This window comes from Schistocerca piceifrons, chromosome X, assembly GCF_021461385.2.
Source record: "Schistocerca piceifrons isolate TAMUIC-IGC-003096 chromosome X, iqSchPice1.1, whole genome shotgun sequence".
NCBI classification, from domain to species: Eukaryota; Metazoa; Arthropoda; class Insecta; order Orthoptera; family Acrididae; genus Schistocerca; species Schistocerca piceifrons.
Genome location: NC_060149.1, coordinates 861,998,536 through 862,024,529, shown reverse-complemented (window position 1 = coordinate 862,024,529; position 25,994 = coordinate 861,998,536). Strand labels below are relative to the sequence as shown.

The 25,994-nt window shown below is 37.3% G+C and overlaps 1 protein-coding gene across 1 annotated transcript in view; it reads right to left on the bottom strand.

The window, feature by feature from the left end:
- The window catches only part of LOC124722738 (Down syndrome cell adhesion molecule-like protein Dscam2), a 202,553-nt gene that overhangs the window by 155,596 nt on the left and 20,963 nt on the right, over nucleotides 1–25,994 (bottom strand). Inside the window, exons 3-4 of the mRNA XM_047247880.1 lie at nucleotides 20,775–20,921; nucleotides 6,665–6,820 (exon numbers count right to left, since the gene is read on the bottom strand). Of these exons, the coding sequence (XP_047103836.1) occupies nucleotides 6,665–6,820; nucleotides 20,775–20,921 (303 nt within the window). The remainder of the gene's footprint in view (nucleotides 1–6,664; nucleotides 6,821–20,774; nucleotides 20,922–25,994) is intronic.

The window sequence follows — 25,994 nt, the reverse complement described above, 5'->3', positions numbered from 1 at the left end:
TTGGATTACTTGCTACAAGAAATCACATAAAATTTCATCCCGCTCCAGACAGGATAAGGTATGTCTCAGACATACTAGATTCCTGTCGGGGAGGTAGGAAAAAAAAAACTAAAACAAAAATTTAAATTTATTTCTGAAATTAGACTACTCCCATAGTCCATGTACCTAATCTCTTCTCTTTTTTGGCATGCCTGAAGGAGGGTTAAACACAACAGTTCCAATGATCAGTCTGTATTGTTCAGTGTTAGCTCTGCTATATGGTTCTCTTCAAGAATACACCACTTGTGGAAAGATGAATACTACTCAAGGAAAATCTTGCATTAGTCTCACTGAAGAATAAAAATGAGGGAAAGCAAAATGTAGCAGTTATTATGTGTCACTCTTATCTTCCATTCTGCATAGTTATATCCCTTCTCTTTCTACATGAGAATTCTGAACCACTGTTGGTTGCATTTAGAAATCACACTGACAAAGCAATAAAGATTCCACTTCAACCATTAGACCAAAAATTCTTTGTTAGTGCAGTTTTCAGTCTACCAGTACGAGAACATCTGTATATTGAGCAAGCAGTAAAGGAAACAAAAGAAAAATTCGGAGTAGGTATTAAAATTCATGGAGAAGAAGTAAAAACTTTGAGGTTCGCTGATGACATTGTAATTCTGTCAGAGACAGCAAAGGACTTGGAAGAGCAGTTGAACGGAATGGACAGTGTCTTGAAAGGAGGATATAAGATGAACATCAACAAAAGCAAAATGAGGATAATGGAATGTAGTCAAATTAAATTGGGTGATGCCGAGGGGATTAGATTTGGAAATGAGACACTTAAAGTAGTAAAGGAGTTTTGCTATTTAGGGAGTAAAATAACTGATGATGGTCGAAGTAGAGAGGATATAAAATGTAGACTGGCAATGGCAAGGAAATCGTTTCTGAAGAAGAGAAATTTGTTAACATCGAGTATAGATTTAAGTGTCAGGAAGTCGTTTCTGAAAGTATTCGTATGGAGTGTAGCCATGTATGGAAGTGAAACATGGACGATAACCAGTTTGGACAAGAAGAGAATAGAAGCTTTCGAAATGTGGTGCTACAGAAGAATGCTGAAGATAAGGTGGGTAGATCACGTAACTAATGAGGAGGTATTGAATAGGGTTGGGGAGAAGAGAAGTTTGTGGCACAACTTGACTAGACGAAGGGATCGGTTGGTAGGACATGTTTTGAGGCATCAAGGGAGCACAAATTTAGCATTGGAGGGCAGCGTGGAGGGCAAAAATCGTAGAGGGAGACCAAGAGATCAATACACTAAGCAGATTCAGAAGGATGTAGGTTGCAGTAGGTACTGGGAGACGAAGAAGCTTGCACAGGATAGAGTAGCATGGAGAGCTGCATAAAACCAGTCTCAGGACTGAAGACCACAACAACAACAGTACGAGAACATTCTAAAGTCACAATTGCAACTGCCAGTTCACTATCAGTTTTCCTCTCCTCCATTTCAAAAACTAATTAAATATGGCACTCATCAAAATATACCAATATTAGGTCACACTCATTCCTATTTTCAGCTCAGTTTTACTTAAAAAGAGACAAAAAAAGAAAGATAAAAGTCTGCTGTGACTCACAGCACTCTAAATGTCATCCTTAATTTATGTTCATGGTGCACAAATAATTTATGTTTGGGGCAATTTATCAATATTTTGCAGTATCACAATGGTTACTTGTATCTTGAAAATCTTGTATTTATTTGCATTTAGTCTTTATGTCTTTGGAAAGAATGTTATGAATAAAATGTAAGTTGTATTAGTCTTCAAATATTAACCCTTTAAATGCTCTGGACATGTTACTGTGTGCAGCACGTGCCTTTGTACCTGTCCCTGTGTGCTCTGGATGTGTTTACCTGTGCCACCAGTCCTTCTACCTGGTACTCTGAACGTGTGGTGTGTGTAAACACGCTCAGAGCACACAGGGACAGGTACAAAGGCATGTGCATTAACATGTCCAGAGCAGTTAAAGGGTTAAGTCATGTTTCACTCACTTATGATCTGTGATTCAGTCCTTGTCTCAAAAATATATGGAAGCAGTGACAGAGCACTGCTCATAAAATGCAATAAATCAAGGCTGTATTCCAGACAGTTTCAAGCACTGAAATAGTGCAAAAAATGTGAAAATTCATATTTTTTTGAGTAAAATTCAGTTCATGTTAGCAACTAAAATTTAGTATAAGGAATTTTTAAAAGTTCTGGTAATGTGTTATGACAGATGTTACCACTCTACAGTTTTTAAAATATTTATTCTAACAGTCTCTGTTGCAGTCTGTCATGCAAGATATCTAGTTTTAATAACATAACGATCATCTTTAGATGTGATTAATCATGAGTTGTCAAAAGCCAATTTTTTTTATAAAACAACACAGTCATTAGCTGTAAAATAAAATGATGGACCCACTGACTCATGTTACAAATCTGCTATTTTTTTTTTAACAACAATCGTATTGACCAACTAGGATCATGTTGACAACTTCAGTTCCTCTTCTTCCTTTGTTATTGTTTCCTATTTTTCCAGTATTCCCTCATTTTCTCCCCATGAAGTCTCTTCCTTTCTTCTGTCCATTTTGTTCCAAATTTTTTATTTCTTCTGCTTTTAAAGCCTTCCAAATTTAGTATTTTATTTTTAAAATGGTTTCTTTCTGCTATTTCTGATTCTTTGATGTCATTTCTTTCTACATCTTTCCTTACTTCTGTAATCCATACTACTGTCGATTTCTTTTTCCAGATAATAGGAGTATTTGTTTTGTTAGTCTATTTCCATCCATTCAGTAGAAGTGCCCAAAAAAGATTAATCTTCATTTAGCCACTACTTTAGATATTTTCTCTATATTTTTGCAGATCTCCTCATTACTTCTTATTTTCCAACCATCTGCATTTTTTATTGTGCCCATTGTTTTTCTAATAATCCATCTTTCCAGTACCTTGAGTTTGTCCATCTTATAGTTCATTATTAGGCATTCAGATCAATATAAACATTCTCGTTGTACCACTGTGGTGTAGTGTTTTAGTTTTGTTTTTCTAGATATACATTTCTTGTTGTAAATATTTTTGGTCAAGACCATATGCACTTTCCATTTTGTTAATTATTACATCTATTGCAGATTTTTCTAGTCCATTCTGTTGTATAGTTTCTCGAAGATATTTAAATTTATTTACTCACTCTATTTACCTATTTGTGTTTCCATGAATTTTGGTGCATTATTTTATATTTGTCATGAATTTTGCGTTTTCAGCTGAAATTTTGAGACCAGTTCTGTTTGCTATTTTTTCCAAAAGTTTTATTTGAATAATTGCTTCTGTCAGGTTTTCTGAAAGTATTGCAAAATCATCTGCAAAAGTCAAGCATTTGTTTTCCTTCCCAGAGTTATTGCTTCAATTTTGTGATTTTTTGGCTTCGAATTCCAGATCCTTACAATTTTTTCTAGAACACAATTAAACAGTAAAGGTGATAAACCATCACCTAGTCTAACACCAGTTTTTATTTCAAATGGCTGAGATACTTTTCCCATAAATTTGACTTCAGGTATTGTACCTGTTAGTGTTTCACAAATTATATTTTCTAATTTTGATTTAACGCCAAATTCTCTAATGACCTTATCTAGTGTTTCTCTGTCTATACAATCAAATGCTTTCTTGAAATCAATAAATGACACTATTATTGGTTTGCTGGTTAACATTCTATGGTGAATTATTGACTTTAAGCTAAAAATCTGTTCTGCACAGTATCTTTCCTTTCCAAAAACCACCCTGATATTCTCCCAGATGTTTGTTGACTGTTCATTTATTTTAAAAAATCTAACTTTTCACAACTAGTGATTAATCAGATCTGAAGATGATGTTTAGGTGATTGAAACTAGTTACCATCTGTGACAAATTGCAACTGAGACTGTTAGAATAAATATTTTAAAATTTTTTTAAAAGCTGACTGACAATGAGAAATAAATTCAAACAGCATTTGACATTGCTTGTTTGATTATTCTCTTATCAGCAGATGGTTTGCAATTGAACTGTTTCAAAGCCACATACCTGAGCCTAATTGTGGAGTGACACTCATTGTTTCACCATAATACATGCTGCCTCTAAAGCTAGCCTGAGGGTTTTGTAACAGATGCATCAACAGCATTGCTGATCATACATGTAATGTGATCCACCCACTTCAGGACAATGTCTTTGTGTTCAAAACAGCCAGTTGGGTGTACAGCATGTAGTTTTCTCTGTTGAGGATCCATCATGGTGGTTCTCTCTGAGGTACTGCTCTATATCAGATTGCTGAGGGAACTTTCTGCCTTCTAGGAATCCTCAGCTACATTGACTGGTTCCAAAGTTAGTTTCACTGTCTGATTCTTTGGTGTTACTGTTATCTGATATATTCACTTCATTATCTGAGCACTTTCCAATAAATTACAGGTGGTAGCAGAAAAGCTAGGATTCTTACATCATCACAAGTCAGCTGCTGAAAGTTATGCATCTTGGACTGTGGATGTGCAGATGTTGTGTCAGAAATGTAAATTCACATGTGAGTGTGGTGAACCATACAGGAATAAGCTTACATCATGATATAGTGATTTGTTTAGCCCCAGATAAGGAGGACTGTCTTCTCCCTGGCTGAAGTGTTGCGAGTTGAGCATGCATTTCAAATAATACAAGTGTTACAACAAACATTTTGGCAGATATGTGATCTGGTTTCCCAGCATATTTATAACTTGTGGAATTCTTGGATGATTGGTTGCCTCACGTTTTAATTACTACATGATATTTCAGCAAACAGACTTGTCACCATCTTCAGGTAGTCTTGATATTTCACAGGTGGCCAAGAGCTATGTGATACAGTGCAGCAGATTTCAGTCACAGATTCTGAAGTGGTAAACAAGTTCTCTTCACCAGTAGCCATCTCTTCATTTTCTCTGCAATTCCAGGCTCGTACCAGGTATTGTTTGCAGCAATTCTCTTTGTTTCCAATTTTCTCAAACTGGTTTTCTCTGGAATGTCTGCATTTTGAGGACAAGTGCTATAAATGTTTATGTAGAGGCCACAATGCAAAAGTATGCTGTAGGACAGCAGGCACTAGACCACCCCAGCCAATGCCTAAAATTTCATAATTACTAGCAACAGTGTAAGACAGTCTAGTGATCTTTCTTTCTGATACCAAGACACTGGTCTCAGTTATAAACCAGTCTTAATACTTGTGTGTGTGTGTGTGTGTGTGTGTGTGTGTGTGCGTGTGCGTGCACTCAATAGAGCACACTCAAAGTTTTGGACACATTATCAACATCAGGTGCCACTTTTACATTGTGTGTAACTGATGGTAACATATGATCATGTATCGCAGACAATGACATCATTGTTTGTGGCAGATCCTTCAGGTGAGAACATATTTGGCCTCAACGCATACCCCACTTTTGGATTTTCATTACTCCATGCAGTGCTTTCCTTCAGCTTGTCATTACCCTGTGCTGGTACACTTCATTTGCACCACGGCCTAGGCCTGGATTGGACAAAGTAGTTAACTATCAGATATACATTGTCTTAAAGTGGGAAGCAAGTCCTAGACTTTATAACACCCATTCAAGTCTGTTGACTGTTAAGGATGGGATTAAGATGGAACTAAATGAACTAGAACACCAACAAGTTCTTGCCACCCACTTCAACAGTCAGTGGGCTTCACTGTTAGTAGTGGTCAGGAAACCTGGGAGCTCTCAACAGTTGTGTGGAGACTTTAAGGAAACCATTAGTGCTCAAGTGGACATTGATTCATAACCTTTGCCTTGTTACAGATTAAATCCTTTCCAAACATTAAGGAGGTAAACTGTTCTCCAAAATCAATGTTGCAGAGGCATATTTACAGTTGGCTCTTGATGAAGATTTGCTGAAGGTATTAGTCTTGCAAACATCATTCTATCTTCATCAAAAATAATAGGTTGCCTTCTGATGTGGCTAGTGCCCTCATCATATTACAGTAGCTTGTTGAACAGAATATTACTGAAATTCTATATTATGTAAGTGAACTTGACAATATTCTGATCACTTGTCATACAACAGACAGACATTTGCTGAGTCTCTACCAGGTTTGAAAGCTTCACTTTGTTCTCTACCATTTACAGCAAGAATTGCTGTCTAATAATAGCACAGCATCATGAGGTCCATAGCTAATATTTAAACATGAATAAAACAGTTTTTTATGTCAATCATTTATTTATTATATCATTAAGCACTGAATGGTCAACACCATAACTATAAGATTATGCAGTTATATCCCTAGTATTAGTGAGAAGCATAGACATGTTTTTGCAGCAGCAGATGAAGTGGACAACAGGTTATGTTTCTTCTTTTTAGCTAAATGAAAATTTAAAACAGATGTTGCACATTGCTAGGTGCTGAATGCATTCTTCACTGAACATGAGGTTTCATCAGTGAGTACTATCAGGAATATAACTGCATAATTTTCCACTGATGATGATGATGATGATGATGATGATGATGATGGTGTGAACCACTGAAATGCTTAGTGTTATAAAAAATGACTGATGCAGAAAATTGTTTTACTTGCATCAGGAATTGTTTATAAAAATTAAAAAGAAATATCTTGGTGAATGTAAAACTGTTGTGAAAACTAACATATGCCATACCATCCTCCAACGTCCTACAAAATATTGGCCGGCTTTTAACACCATCACCTTTGTTGGTAAACGCACAAACTTCTATACTGTAGTTACAGAATCGATCAAGATTAGCTAATTCCAATTTATTCTCTCTTGTTATTTGTTCCACAGGATGTGAGAAGTCTGGAAATAAAATTTCAACAAAATGTTAAAAATTACTGGAATATTTCACAGTTAAGGTTAATAAGTCCAGATTTGTAAAAAAACTAGTTACAGATATTATGCTCTATCAGGCCATACTTTAAAAGAAGAATGGGTATTTTCATATGCTGTTACTTATTAAGATTTAAGAATTTTAAAGTGATAGCTGACAGTCCTTCAATGTGAAACTTATGTTACTGGTCTTTAATTTTCCAAAAGTATACACTGACAAATGAGGTTATGCACAAACCTGATACATCAGTTTGCATAAGCACACAAAGCAGAATGAAGGTTGTGGTTCCTGCTTACAATGATGCACATCGATTAATGACTCTGCATAGGTCAATATGAGCTGAAGGTACATGCTTTGCCTATGAAAGCTGATGTTTAGCACAAAAAATTATGCACTTCACAAAATAAAAATAAATAGTATCTTATGCCCATAACAGCAATGAACTACAATTAGAATCAGACACCTCATACAAATACCTGGTGTAACTATTTGTAGGGACATGAAATGGAATGATACCATAGGCTCAGTCGTGGGTAAAGTAGGTGACAGACTTTGGTTTATTCGAAGAATACTCCGGAAATTCAATAAGTGTAAAAAGGAGTTTGCTTACAAATCACTCATGTGACCCATTCTAAAATGTTGTTCAAGTGTGTGGGACCCATACCACATAGTACTAACAGGTGACACTAAACATACACAGAGAAGGGGAGCACAAAAGCTGACAGGTTTGTGTGATCAATGGGAGAGTGTCACAGAGATGCTGAAGAAACAGAAATTGCAGACTCTTCAGGGTAGACATAATCTATACTGGGAAAGCCAACTTACAAAGTTTCAAAAACTGGGTTTCATTGATGACTCTAGGAATGTAGTACAGCCCCCTATGTATTGCTCACATTGGGATCATGAGGATAAGATTAGATTAATTACAGCAAACACCGAGGCATGTAAACAATCATTGTTCCAACACTGAGTATGTGAATGGAACGTGAAAAAGCCTTAATAAATGGTACAGTGGGGGATATGCTCTGCCATACACTTCACAATGGTTTGCTGTTTTTATGTGCGGGTTCCAGGTTATGGGCCCATGATCACTGATCCTCAGCAACAGGAACCTCTATGTTTGATACACAGCAACGTAACAAGTGTCTCTGGCCCACAATCTCACAGTAGAGTGAAATATGTTTTCATATTAGTTGATGATTGTTCATGATATGCAGTAACATGTTTGCTAAAAGTCAAAAGTCAAGTATTTCAGTCATTCAAAGAATACAAAGTGTATGCAGAAAATTTCCAACAGAAAAAAACAGGAATTCTACATTCATACAATGGACAACTGAGGCAAAGGTATGAGTCAAGAATTAGAAGCATATCTGCAAAATGAATGAATTCAGAGGCAGCTGACCGTTCTTGGCACATCTCAACACTATGGTGAAGCAGCATTGTTTAATCAGACCTTTTCATATACTGTGTGATGCACGCTTTTTGAGAGTTAAATGTCACAAAATTGCTGGAGAAAAGCAATAGCAATGACAAATTCTTATAAAATAGATGCCTGACAACAGAAAATGTCAAAGGATGTCCCTTCAAAGAATGATATGGACAAGCACCAAATATCAATCATCTGAAATTATTCAGATGTTGTGCATGGGCAAAAATGAAAAACCCACTATGGCAAATTTGAACCAAAAGGGCAAATTCTTGTAATAGCTGGATATTCAGAACTCATGAAAGCCTACAGGCTGTGGAAAATCCAGAAACGGGAAATATAACAATTACCAGAGATGTTGTATTTCATGAAAATGTCTTTCCCATAAAATTGAACAAAGGTGTTGCAAAAGTAATTGATCCAAGGACCATAACCACTGCAAATGTTGAAGGAGCATCACATAATGTAGATGTTGTGGAAACAGGAGAAGCATCTGACATTAAACAAAATGAAGATTTAGGAACGTGTGTGAGCTCCAAACATATTGATGTAGAAAAGGTGACCGAATGGGAAGATGAGAGTGCTGAAAATGATTACTCTATAACACATGATAATAATAGTAAACTAAGTGCACCTACAATAAATGAAATCTACAGAACACTTTCTGAGTGACAAGTCAAACCAATGAAACAGCTGATACACTACAAGTCATAATGAAAAGAAGAAGATGTGAGCAGTTGAAAAGGAGACAACAAGAGGAAAAAGATCCATGAAGTGTAGAGGAAGCCATGTCAGTTGATGATAAAAACAAATTAGTGTCAGAAGAACTGGAAAACCTAATGCAAAACCAAACCTGGACATTTTCACCACACATGAAGTTTATGTGAGATTACCTATAGGTTTCCCTGACGTCACTGGCAAACTATGAAGAAAATTCAGTGGAATATCAGATCACAAGAAAATTAACAATGAAAAATGGATCTGCAGGTCTGAAAAGTACATCTATGGATTGCATCAGTCATTCAGCAGATGGAATGATATACTCAACAAGTTCCTGTGCGAACAAGGGATGCTGCAGTCAGTAACTGACTCACGTATTTACTATGACCTTGAGTATGTACTCATAGTAACTACATATGTGGATGATGAAATGCTGTACAGCAAGAAAAGTGAAATAAAGGAAAGCACTGAATCTGAGGTAAGTGTTCTTAAGGTACAATGATGTCCAGTAAGTTTGAGACACGAGAGAAGGTGGAACATTGATTTTAGACCAAACAGAGTATACAAAAGAAAGCTTAAAAGAATTCCAAATGGAAAACTGCAAACCTGTGAAAACACCTCTCATCATGAATGTAAAGCTACTAAATGTGACAGATGAAGACAAGCCTGAGGAACAGGATGGATCAATATACAGAAACACAACTGGAAGTCTTCTATACTTGGCAACTAGTGCAAGACCAGATGTAGCATATCCAGTGGCTTATTTGTAACGTATCCAGTAACTTATTTGAGCAAGTTCAGCAGCAATCCAAGTGAGGAGCACTGGCGTGACATCAAATGCCCACTACATTATTTGCAAGGTACAGAAAATGATGCACTTGCTTACCACAAGATTGTATACCAATGCAGACTGGAGAGTTGATCCAGATCACTAAAAATCCTTTAGTGGTTGCTTGAAAGATTTTGGAAGTGTGGCTATAAGCTGGAGTAGCAGAAAACAACAAAGTGTTGCATCACTGAAGAAGAGTATTTTTGCACTGGGCGAATCCATAAGAGAAACAAAGTGTATGAACAGTTTTCTCACTGAGATTGGTCAAGATTGTTTTATGTCCCATCGTACAAAGATTTTCATTGACAATAAAGATGCAAAGAAACTTGCCAAAAATTGTGAGGCTTCAGAAAGAACCAAGCATATCAATTCTAACATTTTCTTCATACAAGAGGAGGTGGAACCCAACAATGTAGGTTTGGAATATACTGCAAGTGAGAAGAATATGCTGACTGTCTGACAAAGCCAATTGACAACCTGATAAGGAAAATTCATTAGAGGTTAATGGGGTCAAGGACTAGCAGTGGTATCAGTGTGTAGATTCTTGAGACCCCATTGTTGTCTTCTTGTAATGATGTATTGTAAAAGGTGTTCTGCATGTATGTTAAAATAAATGTGCTGTTTCATTTGTGATGTGTTGTGCATTTGAGTGTAAACCCTGCCATTTTTCTAGAGAAGATTGACAAATGTATTTCAATGTTGCAGGGACAAACGATTTGCACAGATCCACCCAAAATAATTATTACAACCAACTGAGCCATCAAATATTTCATACAGTTCACAAAATTCCCACTGTATCTTTTACATGACATCAAATATTGAGACTATGGCCTCTAATTATTATGTCACCATAATTTAATGGTATGTTGTTGTTGTTGTTGTTGTTGTTGTGGTCTTCAGTCCTGAGACTGGTTTGATGCAGCTCTCCATGCTACTCTATCCTGTGCAAGCTTCTTCATCTCCCAGTACCTACTGCAACCTACATCCATCTGAATCCGCTCGGTGTATTCATCTCTTGGTCTCCCTCTACGATTTTTACCCTCCACACTGCCCTCCAATACTAAATTGGTGATCCCTTGATGCCTCAGAACATGTCCTACCAACCAATCCCTTCTTCTAGTCAAGTTGTGCCACAAACTTCTCTTCTCCCCAATCCTCTTCAACACCTCCTCATTAGTTATGTGATCTATCCATTCAATCTTCAGCATTCTTCTGTAGCACCACATTTTCAAAGCTTCTATTCTCTTCTTGTCTAAACTATTTATCATCCACATTTCACTTCCATACATGGCTACACTCCATACAAATACTTTCAGAAACGACTTCCTGACACTTAAATCTATACTCGATGTTAACAAATTTCTCTTCTTCAGAAATGCTTTCCTTCCCATTGCCAGTCAACATTTTATATCCTCTCTACTTCAACCATCATCAGTTATTTTGTTCCCCAAATAGCAAAACTCTTTTACTACTTTAAGTGTTTCATTTCCTACTCTAATAGCCTCAGCATCACCCGACTTAATTCGACTACATTCCATTATCCTCGTTTTGCTTTTGTTGATGTTCATCTTATATCCTCCTTTCAAGACACTATCCATTCCATTCAACTGCTCTTCCAAGTCCTTTGCTGTCTCTGCCAGAATTACAATGTCATCGGCGAACCTCAAAGTTTTTATTTCTTCTCCATGGATTTTAATACCTACTCCAAATTTTTCTTTTGTTTCCTTCACTGCTTGCTCAATATACATATTGAATAACATTGGGGAGAGGCTACAACCCTGTCTCACTCCCTTCCCAACCACTGCTTCCCTTTCATGCCCCTCAACTCTTATAACTGCCATTTGGTTTCTATACAAATTGTAAGTAGCCTTTTGCTCCCTATATTTTACCCTGCCACCTTCAGAATTTGAAAGAGAGTATTCCAGTCAACATTGTCAAAAGCTTTCTCTAAGTCTACAAATGCTAGAAATGTAGGTTTGCCTTTCCTTAATCTAGCTTCTAAGATAAGTCGTAGAGTCAGTATTGCCTCACGTGTTCCAATATTTCTATGGAATCCAAACTGATCTTCCCCAAGGTCGGCTTCTACTAGTTTTTCCATTTGTCTGTAAAGAATTCGCATTAGTATTTCGCAGCCATGACTTATTAAACTGATAGTTCGGTAATTTTCACATCTGTCAACACCTGCTTTCTTTGGGATTGGAATTATTATATTCTTCTTGAAGTCTGAGGGTATTTCGCCTGTCTCATACATCTTGCTCACCAGATGGTAGAGTTTTGCCAGGACTGGCTCTCCCAAGGCCGTCAGTAGTTCTAATGGAATGTTGTCTACTCCCGGGGCCTTGTTTCGACTCAGGTCTTTCAGTGCTCTGTCAAACTCATCACGCAGTATCATATCTCCCATTTCATCTTCATCTACATCCTCTTCCATTTCCATAATATTTTCCTCAAGTACATCACCCTTGTATAGACCCTTTATATATTCCTTCCACCTTTCTGCTTTCCTTTCTTTGCTTAGAACTGGGTTTCCATCTGAGCTCTTAATATTCATACAAGTGGTTCTCTTTTCTCCAAAGGTCTCTTTAATTTTCCTGTAGGCAGTATCTATCTTACCCCTAGTGAGATAAGCCTCTACATCCTTACATTTATCCTCTAGCCATCCCTGCTTAGCCATTTTGCACTTCCTGTCGATCTCATTTTTGAGACGTTTGTATTCCTTTTTGCCTGTTTCATTTACTGCATTTTTATATTTTCTCCATTCATCAATTAAATTCATTATTTCTTCTGTTACCCAAGGATTTCTACTAGCCGTTGTCTTTTTAACTACTTGATCCTTTGCTGCCTTCACTACTTCATCCCTCAAAGCCACCCATTCTTCTTCTACTGTATTTCTTTCCCCCATTCCTGCCATTTGTTCGCTTACACTCTCCCTGAAACTCTGTACAACCACTGGTTTAGTCAGTTTATCCAGATCCCATCTCCTTAAATCCCACCTTTTTGCAGTTTCTTCAGTTTTAATCTACAGTTCATAACCAATAGATTGTGGTCAGACTCCACATCTGCCCATGGAAATGTCTTACAATTTAAAACCTGGTTCCTAAATCTCTGTCTTACCACTATATAATCCATCTGAAATCTGTCAGTATCTCCAGGATTCTTCCATGTATACAACCTTCTTTTATGATTCTTGAACCAAGTGTCAGCTATGATTAAGTTGTGCTCTGTGCAAAATTCTACCAGGCGGCTTCCTCTTTCATTTCTTACCCCCAATCCATATTCACCTACTACGTTTCCTTCTCTCCCTTTTCCTACTACCGAATTCCAGTCAGCCATGACTATTAAATTTTCATATCCATTCACTATCTGAATAATTTCTTTTATTTCGTCATAGATTTCTTCAATTTCTTCGTCATCTGCAGAGCTAGTTGGCATATAAACTTGTGCTACTGTAGTAGGCGTGGTCTTTGTGTCTATCTTGGCCACAATAATGCGTTCACTATGCTGTTTGTAGTAGCTTCACTAATTCCCACTATATCTAACTTTAACCTGTTCATTTCCTTTTTAAATTTTCTAACCTACCTGCCTGATTAAGGGGTCTGACATTCCACGCTCCGATCCGTAGAACGCCAGTTTTCTTTCTCCTGATAACGAGGTCCTCCTGAGTAGTCCCCGCCCGGAGATCTGAATGGGGGACTATTTTACCTCCAGAATATTTTACCCAAGTGGACGCCATCATCATTAACCATACAGTAAAGCTGCATGCCCTTGGGAAAAATTACGGCTGTAGTTTCCCCTTGCTTTCAACCTTTTGCAGTACCAGCACAGCAAGGGCGTTTTGGTTAGTGTTACAAGGCCAGATCAGTCAATCATCCAGACTGTTGCCCCTGCAACTACTGAAAAGGCTGCTGCCCCTCTTCAGGAACCACACGTTTGTCTGGCCTCTCAACAGATACCCCTCCATTGTGGTTGCACCTACAGTACAGCTATCTGTATCATTGAGGCATGCAAGCCTCCCCACCAACGGCAAGGTCCATGGTTCATTGGGGGGGATTTAATGGTAATCAAAATAAAAAACAGCTCTCTCTTTGTCTTCAGGAATCAATGCAACACAATGGACACTTTTGCAAGGAACATTATATGGCAAATTTAAATGGAGGATGTGTAGCACCACAGACATACCATGCATCCTGGATCTGATATCATACTTTTTAAATATATCTGCAAAAGTAGAATCTGCTCAATAAAATTCTCTAGGAAGAACAGCAGTACCATTATTCATGGAGATTTCAGCATCAATTTTCTATCATAAAACAACATCCACAAAGAACTGGTGTCATTAATGTTTGACTTTAACTTACATCTCACAGTGACACTTTAAGAAAATACAGATGATTCCAATGAAACAGTCTTTGACAGTTTCTTTCTAGGTTCCAAGTAAGGTAGCTAAATAAGCAATATGAGATTGATTTGATTTGATTTATTTCGTGTTCCATAGGTCGAACTGTGTTGGATTCCAGTTTTTTCCAAATACAATCTGATAATCTTATAGCATATACAGAAATTTGAGTACATAATTATATAAAAATTTATACAATAAATTCTTTGGGCAGCAGTACAGAAAAAGAAAATACATATTTTCTTAGAATCATTAAAGCACTACAGAAAACAGATACAGAACACACACAGATACAGTTGTTGTTGTTGTGGTCTTCAGTCCTGAGACTGGTTTGATGCAGCTCTCCATGCTACTCTATCCTGTGCAAGCTTCTTCATCTCCCAGTACCTACTGCAACCTACATCCTTCTGAATCTGCTTAGTGTATTCATCTCTTGGTCTCCCCCTATGATTTTTACCCTCCACGCTGCCCTCCAATACTAAATTGGTGATCCCTTGATGCCTCAGAACATGTCCTACCAACCGATCCCTTCTTCTGGTCAAGTTGTGCCACAAACTTCTCTTCTCCCCAATCCTATTCAATACTTCCTCATTAGTTATGTGATCTACCCATCTAACCTTCAGCATTCTTCTGTAGCACCACATTTCAAAAGCTTCTATTCTCTTCTTGTCCAAACTATTTACCGTCCATGTTTCACTTCCATACATGGCTACACTCCATACAAATACTTTCAGAAATAACTTCCTGACACTTAAATCTATACTCGATGTTAACAAATTTCTCTTCTTCAGAAATGCTTTCCTTGCCATTGCCAGTCTACATTTTATATCCTCTCTACTTCGTCCATCATCAGTTATTTTGATCCCCAAATAGCAAAACTCCTTTACTACTTTAAGTGTCTCATTTCCTAATCTAATACCCTCAGCATCACCTGACTTAACTCAACTACATTCCATTATCCTCATTTTGCTTTTGTTGATGTTCATCTTATATCCTCCCTTCAAGACACCATCCATTCCGTTCAACTGTTCTTCCAAGTCCTTTGCTGTCTCTGCCAGAATTACAATGTCCTCGGCGAACCTCAAAGTTTTTATTTCTTCTCCATGGATTTTAATACCTACTCCAAATTTTTCTTTTGTTTCCTTCACTGCTTGCTCAATATAGAGGTTGAATAACATCGAGGAGAGGCTACAACCCTGTCTTACTCCCTTCCCAACCACTGCTTCCCTTTCATGTCCCTCAACTCTTATAACTGCCATCTGGTTCCTGTACATGTTGTAAATAGCCTTTCGCTGCCTGTATTTTACCCCTGCCATCTTTAGAATTTGAAAGAGAGTATTCCAGTCAACATTGTCAAAAGCTTTCTCTAAGTCTACAAATGCTAGAAACGTAGGTTTGCCTTTCCTTAATCTTTCTTCTAAGATAAGTCGTAAGGTCAGTATTGCCTCACGTGTTCCAGTGTTTCTACGGAATCCAAACTGATCTTCCCCGAGGTCGGCTTCTACTAGTTTTTCCATTCATCTGTAAAGAATTCGTGTTAGTACTTTGCAGCTGTGGCTTATTAAACTGATTGTTCAGTAATTTTCACATCTGTCAACACCTGCTTTCTTTGGGATTGGAATTATTATGTTCTTCTTGAAGTCTGAGGGTATTTCGCCTGTTTCATACATCTTGCTCACTAGATGGTAGAGTTTTGTCAGGACTGGCTCTCCCAAGGCCGTCAGTAGTTCCAATGGAATGTTGTCTACTCCGGGGGCCTTGTTTCCACTCAGGTCTTTCAGTGCTCTGTCAAACTCTTCACGCAGTATCGTATCTCCCATTTCATCTTCATCTACATCCTCTTCCATTTCCATAATATTGTCCTCAAGTGCATCGCCCTTGTATAGACCCTCTATATACTCCTTCCACCTTTCTGCTTTCCCTTCTTTGCTTAGAACTGGGTTTCCATCTGAACTCTTGATGTTCATACATGTGGTTCTCTTATCTCCAAAGGTCTCTTTAATTTTCCTGTAGGCAGTATCTATCTTACCCCTAGTGAGATAAGCCTCTACATCCTTACATTTGTCCTCTAGCCATCCCTGCTTAGCCATTTTGCACTTCCTGTCGATCTCATTTTTGAGACGTTTGTATTCCTTTTTGCCTGCTTCATTTACTGCATTTTTATATTTTCTCCTTTCATCAATTAAATTCAATATTTCTTCTGTTACCCAAGGATTTCTACTAACCCTCTTCTTTTTACCTACTTGATTGTCTGCTGCCTTCACTACTTCATCCCTCAGAGCTACCCATTCTTCTACTGTATTTCTTTCCCCCATTCCTATCAATTGTTCCCTTATGCTCTCCCTGAAACTCTGTACAACCTCTGGTTCTTTCAGTTTATCCAGGTCCCATCTCCTTAAATTCCCACCTTTTTGCAGTTTCTTCAGTTTTAATCTACAGGTCATAACCAATAGATTGTGGTCAGAGTCCACATCTGCCCCTGGAAACGTCTTACAATTTAAAACCTGGTTCCTAAATCTCTGTCTTACCATTATATAATCTATCTGATACCTTTTAGTATCTCCAGGGTTCTTCCATGTATATAACTTTCTATCATGATTCTTACACCAAGTGTTAGCTATGATTAAGTTGTGCTCTGTGCAAAATTCTATCAGGCGGCTTCCTCTTTCATTTCTTAGCCCCAATCCATATTCACCTACTACGTTTCCTTCTCTCCCTTTTCCTACACTTGAATTCCAGTCACCCATGACTATTAAATTTTCGTCTCCCTTCACTATCTGAATAATTTCTTTTAATTCATCATACATTTCTTCAATTTCTTCGTCATCTGCAGAGCTAGTTGGCATATAAACTTGTACTACTGTAGTAGATGTGGGCTTCGTATCTATCTTGGCCACAATAATGCGTTCACTATGCTGTTTGTAGTAGCTTACCCGCATTCCTATTTTCCTATTCATTATTAAACCTACTCCTGCATTACCCCTATTGGACTTTGTGCTTATAACCCTGTAGTCACCTGACCAGAAGTCTTGTTCCTCCTGCCACCAAACTTCACTAATTCCCACTATATCTAACTTTAACCTATCCATTTCCCTTTTTAAATTTTCTAACCTACCTGCCCGATTAAGGGATCTGACATTCCACGCTCCGATCCGTAGAACGCCAGTTTTCTTTCTCCTGATAACGACATCCTCTTGAGTAGTCCCCGCCCGGAGATCCGAATGGGGGACTATTTTACCTCCGGAATATTTTACCCAAGAGGACGCCATCATCATTTAATCATACAGTAAAGCTGCATGCCCTCGGGAAAAATTACGGCTGTAGTTTCCCCTTGCTTTCAGCCGTTCGCAGTACCAGCACAGCAAAGCCGTTTTGGTTATTGTTACAAGGCCAGATCAGTCAATCATCCAGACTGTTGCCCTCGCAACTACTGAAAAGGCTGCTGCCCCTCTTCAGGAACCACACGTTTGTCTGGCCTCTCAACAGATACCCCTCCGTTGTGGTTGTACCTACGGTGCAGCTATCTGTATCGCTGAGACACGCAAGCCTCCCCACCAACGGCAAGGTCCATGGATGATGGGGGGGATACAGAGCTCAGGTTAAATAACACTTTTGGCAATACTAGTTTTCCAGCCTTACAAAAATATGCAAATGATGAATTCAAAACTAGTGAACGGAAGTTAATAGCTGGCCACAAACCAGTTAGAAAGATCAGACACATAAAAACACTTAGGGGCAGTCCACAAAAGGGACAATGGGGAGAAGTTCACCACAAAAGCATAGCAAATGACAAATTTATTGACCTCTTTTCTTTTAAATACCTTCAAACCAAATTCATCATAAAAGAGCTCAATGAAAGAAAGAATGGCACAGGAAAAGGGATACTGTATACTTATGAACTTGGGCTATGTTCTGATAGTGGGCCCTCCAGAAAAACACCAATGGAACTTACTTAGAATTAACATCTTATTCCATACTATGACTCAAGAAATAATAACCAAAAGTATATCTGGCTATAGCATTTTCAATATACAACATAAAATCATTACACAAATCCACAATCACAGTATCACTAATGTTCTGTCTTGACCACTTTTTTCCATAGTCTGATGCAAGTTGTAAAGTCTATTAAAATAAAATGAAAACAAGGCAGAACATTAAATTAGTTAGTGCTAACAACAACTACCATACCTTCTACACCAAAAAGTCCATCCACTAAGGCTTTAACTGTCTCTCAACATGTGTTGAAATGAACAATATCCTCCCAAAACCCTTCCTACCTCTCCCAAAGTAGCAGCCTCCTGCCCACTCAACCTATGAAATACTCTGGACAATTCATGTTCAGCTCCTTCTTTGAGCCCTTTAATATGAAATACTTCTCACATGCATACACCCAACGTGTCCCGCTCTAGTATATTTCATCTTATTAAATGCAGTGCTACAACGGAAAGGTGCCTAATCAATTACCATTATCAACTATATAAGTCAATAGACTTCCATGGTCAGTTTCAATTTTCATACATACATATTAAAAAAAAAAAAAATCGTTTTGTGTATTGGGCCACTTTGTTACGAAAAACTAAAAACAAAGGAAATACCAACATTTTGAACATCTTTGCAGTGACCCAGAAGAGGAGAGGAAGGCCAAACCATTATGAAACAGTAAAAACAGCTGAAATATCAATATTTCATCCTGAAGAGGACCATTGCAAGTATGATCAAAACATCAGTATTTTAAACAACGGAAGATCCAAGATGGAATAATGACAACATTGTGAAAAAGATGAATTGCTACTCATTTCCACTTCCTATCCTTTTCATAAATTGCCATTTTTTGTAGTGTTTCATAATGATGTGGCTTAATACCAAAAATGATTTTAGTCAAATATCAATGTTTTCAATTATTTTATGGCTTTTATGTGGGCCTGATGATCAACCAGCTATTTTCAGTACATATGAATGGCCACTGCTAAAAGGTTGCCTAATGCAAATTTGATTACTTAGTGATAAAGTATACATTTGACCACAAGATAACTTACTCCAGTTACTGCTTCACTACATGTATCATCTGGATTAAATTGGCCAAAAATTCTCAAAGGAAATAATATTCAAGAATCATGAATAAAATTAATAAATTTCACTAGGAAAAGATATGAAACAGCCATATTCCAAGGCAGAGAACACAAGATCGTTATGGATAGAAGAAAGAAAGTTATATGCGGTGGAGTGGGGGGGGGGGGGGGGGTGGATACTGGAAGAACTTGTAACAACAAAAAAAGAAAATTAATTGAAGCTTGAACGTGGCCACAGATGGTCAATATGAAACAAAAATAAATTTGTAGTAACAAATAAAATTTTGATGAATTCATTCCAAATTTATGAATGCATTATTACCTTTTAACTTTTGGTCCACAAAAAGCTAATAACTCTGTACTATTATTCAGTAGACTAAGAAGAGACTAATTGGAAGAAGTTATGTCAGGACTACATGAAATGATGATCCAACACTGTAAGTCTTAGATCTGCACTCTATTCTTTTTTTTTTTTTTTTTTCCCCACGTTACATCATTATTAGGATATTGAAGAACATGACCACTAGTTAACAAATATGTAATCATGTTTTTCTGGGACAATGTCTGACTGAGCCTTCTACCACTGATGAAATTACCATGTTTTAGCAATATCAACTGATGCAATAGCTGAGATCCTCTTTGGAGTAAAACATTTACTTACTACTTGGCTTGATACATGGAAAAATCAAAAGAAAGCAACACAATCAGTAGCTCCAGAAAACTTTATTTCCTCCCTCTGGCAAAACAGAGGACAACAGAGAGATGTGACAAAGCTGCAATCCATTACCTCATTCTAGAATGACTGAAGACAAACTTCTAAAACTAAACTGTGAATCAGTCGAGAACCTGTGCTACAAGAAATAAGCGACCACTTTATCATTCACTGCCTTTCTGAAAATTTTTGAGAAGACAAGTAACAAAAATATTCAGTTATCAATCATGCATGAGGGAGTCTGCTTTTACCGTACACACTGCCATCATATCCTAACCTCTGTTACAGTTGCTCATGTCTGCCAGCATTCTTTTCCTTTAACTTTGGTCATCATTATCTACAGTTCCTAGAAGAAAATATTCCTGCATTTGCTCATTTGCACTTGTTGTGACTTGGAACACATCAAAAAACACGATTACAAGAATTTCACAGTTTATTGTGTCACAAATGGACAGGTCAACAGAACAGGTACAAACTAGAGATGGTAACAGATTTGCAGATGGATAGGGTAATTGGGGGTAAAAGAGCACATGGGGAAATTTCTTTATCAACTTAAATTGGAAAATGAAGAAATAAGAGAAAAAGAAAATCCTCAGAATAGTACTCATATACTCATGAGCAGAATGAAATCCAAGAATCTTGTTCTTTAGAAGCATTATATTTTATGTTGTTTAATTACTACACAATACTGTTGGAATTAGCATACACATTAAAAGGAGGGCAAAAATTATAGAAAGAATAGCTCTAGTTTATAAAACAACTTTTTTTTACCTTCAAAGTCTGCCAGTGAGCGGTAGAGTACTTTGTAACCCTTCAGTATTCCATTGATAGCAGATTCTGGAGGACTAGACCACAGCACTAAAATTCTCTGTGAGGACAATGCTGTGCACTGAACATCACTAGGTGGTGCTCCTGGCACTGAAACAGAAGCCCAGACAAAATTCAGATCTTTTAAAAAAATAATAAATTAGCTGTACAAAACATAGTCTCGTGCACTTAAAAGTGCGTAGGCCAGTATCAGTATCAATAAATTCAGCAGTTTTGTCATCCTGAAGAGGAACACTGTAAAGATAGTCAAAATTTCAATTTTGTCTCATTGTTGGTTTTAACATTATGATTTGGTTTAATACCCAACAGGATTTTATTTGAATGTACACTGAATGTTGAAACCTATGCACACACTCATATATTAGTGATCTGTAGGGGCAGGAAGTTTATATTCATATGTGTACGTTGAAGTAGCAGAGGAAGACAAAGGAGAAACTGTTTGAGGATCTCATCTTTCTGATGAGATGACACCATACTAAAATTTCTTTTGCTGCCATCACACTTTAGAACAAGAAAAGCAAATAACTTCTATAAACTTGCAATACATCTATTACTTAGGGAAAGAATCCAGCACCTATGTGGTACAATAGATTTTTTCAACAGCACACGAATAGGGAAATATCTATGGCTGGCATCTGAGTTATTGGCAATTTACTCGGACCAACACATAGACAAGCCTGCATGTGAAACAATCAGTATAAAACCACCAAATGAAGCAGTTTAACACACTCACTCCAGAGAAAGGAAATGCTCTGCCCAAACAGGATACATCTTGGAGAGTGGCGAATCCATCACTGCAGATCACTGACAATGCAAGAATTTAAATTATTCAATGACACCCCAGTACATGCTAGCAGAGGACATCATAAAATATGTCGAAGTGTTGTTACCTTCACTGCAGGCATGGTCAAAATATCAGAATAAAAGAACCTCAAATGTGACAACACAGCTACAATGCAGGAAGTCTAGGAAACCTTAAAATGGAGATGGAAAGGAGTAACACTAACTTTGCAGGAGTTTTTGAAATAAGATAGTGTGGCTGTGGAGAGTTGCAGGCAGATTAGACTAATAATTTTTCCATAGTTCATGAATATGACTTTTCATAATGATGTGTAACATGTCAGTTTAACAAAAGGTTTCTTTACATGCTGTAATTTAAGAGGTTTTTTTAAGATTACTATTTTATAGCTAAACATTCATCTACCAAGTACAAGGAGTTGTCATTCAGACATGATTATGATTTGTTTTTAAGTTTTGGCTGGCTGGATTTTAGACTTTTGATGCTATTTTGTAGGTGATCGAAGATTTTTGTGGCAGTATAATTCACCCTCTTCTGTGCCAAAGTTAGATTTAACTCAAAGTGGTGAAGATCAGCCTCATTCGCTGGGCTCCAGCTATTCTTCTGATTACATGCTTTTGGGCAGTGAATAATTTTACCCTTAATTATGAATTACCCCAAAATATGATTCCATATGAAAGTTGGGAATGAAAATAGTCATAGTAAGCTAATTTACTACATTTCCAAAATTTGCAATAACCCTAACAGCATAAGTAGCTGAACTCAAACATTATGTCTTTCTTCCAATTCAATCTCTCATCAACGCACAAATCCAAATATTTGAAATATTTTTCCTTAGCTGCAGATGTCCGTTCAAACTCTATATTTATCAATGGTGTTGTGCCATTTATTGTACAAAACTGTATATGCAGTGTTTAATCAAAATTTAATGAAAGTCCCACAATGTAGGAAAAGATGGATTGCTTTCTGGCCTGAGCTGCCAGAGTTGGTGGTCACGTGTGTGTGAGGTGTGCTTGCTTATTTGTACAAACAGTGCATGTATCTCTCCGACTGAGGCTGAAAGCTTTGTGTGAGTGTCTTTTAATGGCGCCTGTTTGCAACTTAATGTGTCTTCTTAATGGTAAGTAGCACTCTGTCTTTTCCTACATTGCTGATATTCTTACATGGCATTCCAATTATTTGATATTAAAGAGAGTCCATTTGCAGAGAACCACTTAATAATTTTCTGAAAGGTATTATTAACAATTTCCCCAGCTTGTTTGTTGGGTGTGAGTCCCATGCTTGTATCATCAGGAAAAAGAACTAGCTTTGCATCTTTGTGAATATAGACTGGTAAGTCATTAATATATATTAAATACAGTAAAAGACCCAAGACTGAACATTAAGAGACCCTATTCTTTGCATTTCCTCAGTTTGAGGAATCTGCTGATTTTTGCATGTTATGTGAACTGTTCGTTTCAACCTTCTGTCCTCTTCCAGTTAAATACGAATTAAACTATTTGCACAGTGTCCTACTCATACCACAATACTTAAGCTCATCTAGAAGAACTCCATCTTTACACAATCAAAAGCCTTTGAGAGATGATAGAAAATCCCAGTTGGTGATGTTCAGTTATTCAGTGCATATAATATTTGATTAGAGAAATCATATATAGTATTTTCTATTGAAAAGCTTTTCTGAAAACTAAACTTGCATTTTGTTAGTACTTTACTTTTACAAATATGTAAAGTTACTTTTGAATACATTCCTCTTTCAAGAATTTTGGACAAAGCTGTCAAAGGTGAGATTGGGCAGTAGTTGTTGACATCAGACCTATCCCCTTTTTATGCAATGGTTTAACAATAGCATATTTCAGTGTATCAGAAAAATGTCCACTTTCAGTGGGCTATTACATATGTGGCTGAGAATCTTAGTTACCTGTTGGGAACAAGCTTTCAGTACTTTGCAGGAGATGCCATCAATTCCATGTTAGCAACTACTTTTCAGTGAGTTTATTATTTTCCAAACATCAGAAAGAGAGGTGGGTAGAATTTCAATTTTATCAAACTGCCTAGGTATTGCCTCTTCCATACATAGCTTTGCCTTTTCTAATGAACATCTGGATCCTATTTTCTCCACAACATTTAAAAAATGATTATTAAAAATATTTTCAACCTCTGACTTATTGTTAATAAACTTTTCATTCAGTTTGATGGTAATATAGTCTTCCTGTGCTGTTAGTTGCCCTGTTTCCCTTTCAACAATATTCAAATTGTTTTAATTTTGTTATCAGAGTTGCTAAGCTCAGACATGATACACTTACTTCAGGACTTTGCAATAACTTTGCTTAATGTAGTACAACAGTTTTTATTTTGGGTCATTACTCTTTCTTGCTATTAGATACATTTCCCTTTTCTAGTTACAAGATAATTTTATTCCTTTAGTAACACACGGTATTTTACATGATTTCTTATGGGTATATTTCATGTTTTCTTAGGATAACCTGTTTTCAAAAATACTCACAAATATATCATGAAACATGTTATATTTTAAATTAGCATCAGGTTCCCAGTGCACCTCATCCCAGTCTAACTGCTGCCAGCTTTCCCTAAAATTTGTAGTCATTAAATTGTTAATTGGACATATAATTTTGGAGGACTGTTTTGCATTACTGTATGGAGCTTTGTCATATAATGTAACTAGCAGTGCATCCTGATTAGAAAGGCCATTCTTAACAGGATAAATGTTTATTTGATTAAATTTATCTTAGTCTATGAAAATATCATCTATTAGTGTGCTGCTTTCCTGTACAACCCATGTAGGAAACTCAATAACTGATGTCAAATTGAAAGAACCAAGTAGTACTTGAAGACCATTCTTCCTATCATACTCTTTCAGGAAATTGACATTGAAAGCCCCATAAATATTAATTTGCTTCTCTCTGTCTGACGGATAGCACAACAATAAAACCACGTTTTTCAGAAAGTGTTGAAAATTTCCCAGTGGGGAGCTATACAGGGTGGTCCATTGATAGTGACTGGGCCAAATATCTCACGAAATAAACATCAAATGAAAAAACTACAAAGAACAAAACTCGTCTAGTTCGAAGGGGGAAACCAGATGGCATTATGGTTGGCCTGCTAGATGGGCTGCCATAGATCAAACGGATATCAACTGCGTTTTTTTAAATAGGAACCCCCATTTTTTATTACATATTCGTGTAGTATGTAAATAAATATGACTGTTTTACTTGGACCACTTTTTACGTTTTGTGACAGATGGCGCTGTAATAGTCACAAATGTATAAGTACGTGGTATCACATAGCATTCCACCAGTGTGGACAGTATTTGCTTCGTGATACATTACCTGTGTTAAAATGAACCATTTACCAATCACGGAAAAGGTCAATATTGTGTTGATGTATGGCTATTGGGATCAAAATGCCCAATGGGCATGTGCTATGTATGCTTCTCGGTATCCTGGACGACATCATCCAAGTGTCCGGACCCTTTGCCAGATAGTTACGCCATTTAAGGAAGTGTTCAGTCACATGTGAAACATCGACCATGACCTGCAACAAATGTTGATGCCAAGTAGGTGTTTTAGCTGCTGTTGTGGCTAATCTGCACATCAATAGCAGACAAATTGTGCGAGAATTGGGAATCTCTAAAATGTCGGTGTTGAGATTGCTACATCAACATCGATTGCACCCGTACCATATTTCTATGGACCAGGAATTATATGGTGGCGACTTTGAACATCGTGTACAGTTCTGCCACTGGGCACAAGAGAAATTACAGGACAATGACAGATTTTTTGCATTTTTTTCTATTTAGTGACAAAGTGTCACTCACCAACAGCGGTAATGTAAACCGGCATAATATGCAGTATTTGGTAACAGAAAATCCACAATGGCTGTGACAAGTAGAACATCAGTGACCTTGGTGGGTTAATGTATGGTGTGGCATTATGGGAGGAAGGATAATTGGCCCCCGTTTTACTGATGGCAATCTAAATGGTGCAATGTATGCTGATTTCCTATGTAATGTTCTGCTAATGTTACTACAAGATGTTTCACTGCATGACAGAATGACGATGTACTTCCAACATGATGGATGTCCAGCACATAGCTCACATGCAGTTGAAGTGGTATTCAATAGCATATTTCATGACAGGTGGATTGGTCATCGAAGCACCATACCATGGCCGGCACATTCACCAGATCTCACGTCCCCAGATTTCTTTCTGTGGGTAAAGTTGAAATATATTTGCTATCGTGATCCACCAACAGTGCCTGACAATATGTGTCAGCACACTGTCAATGCATGTGTGAACATTACAGAAGGTGAACTACTCGCTGTTGAGAGGAATGTCGTTACACGT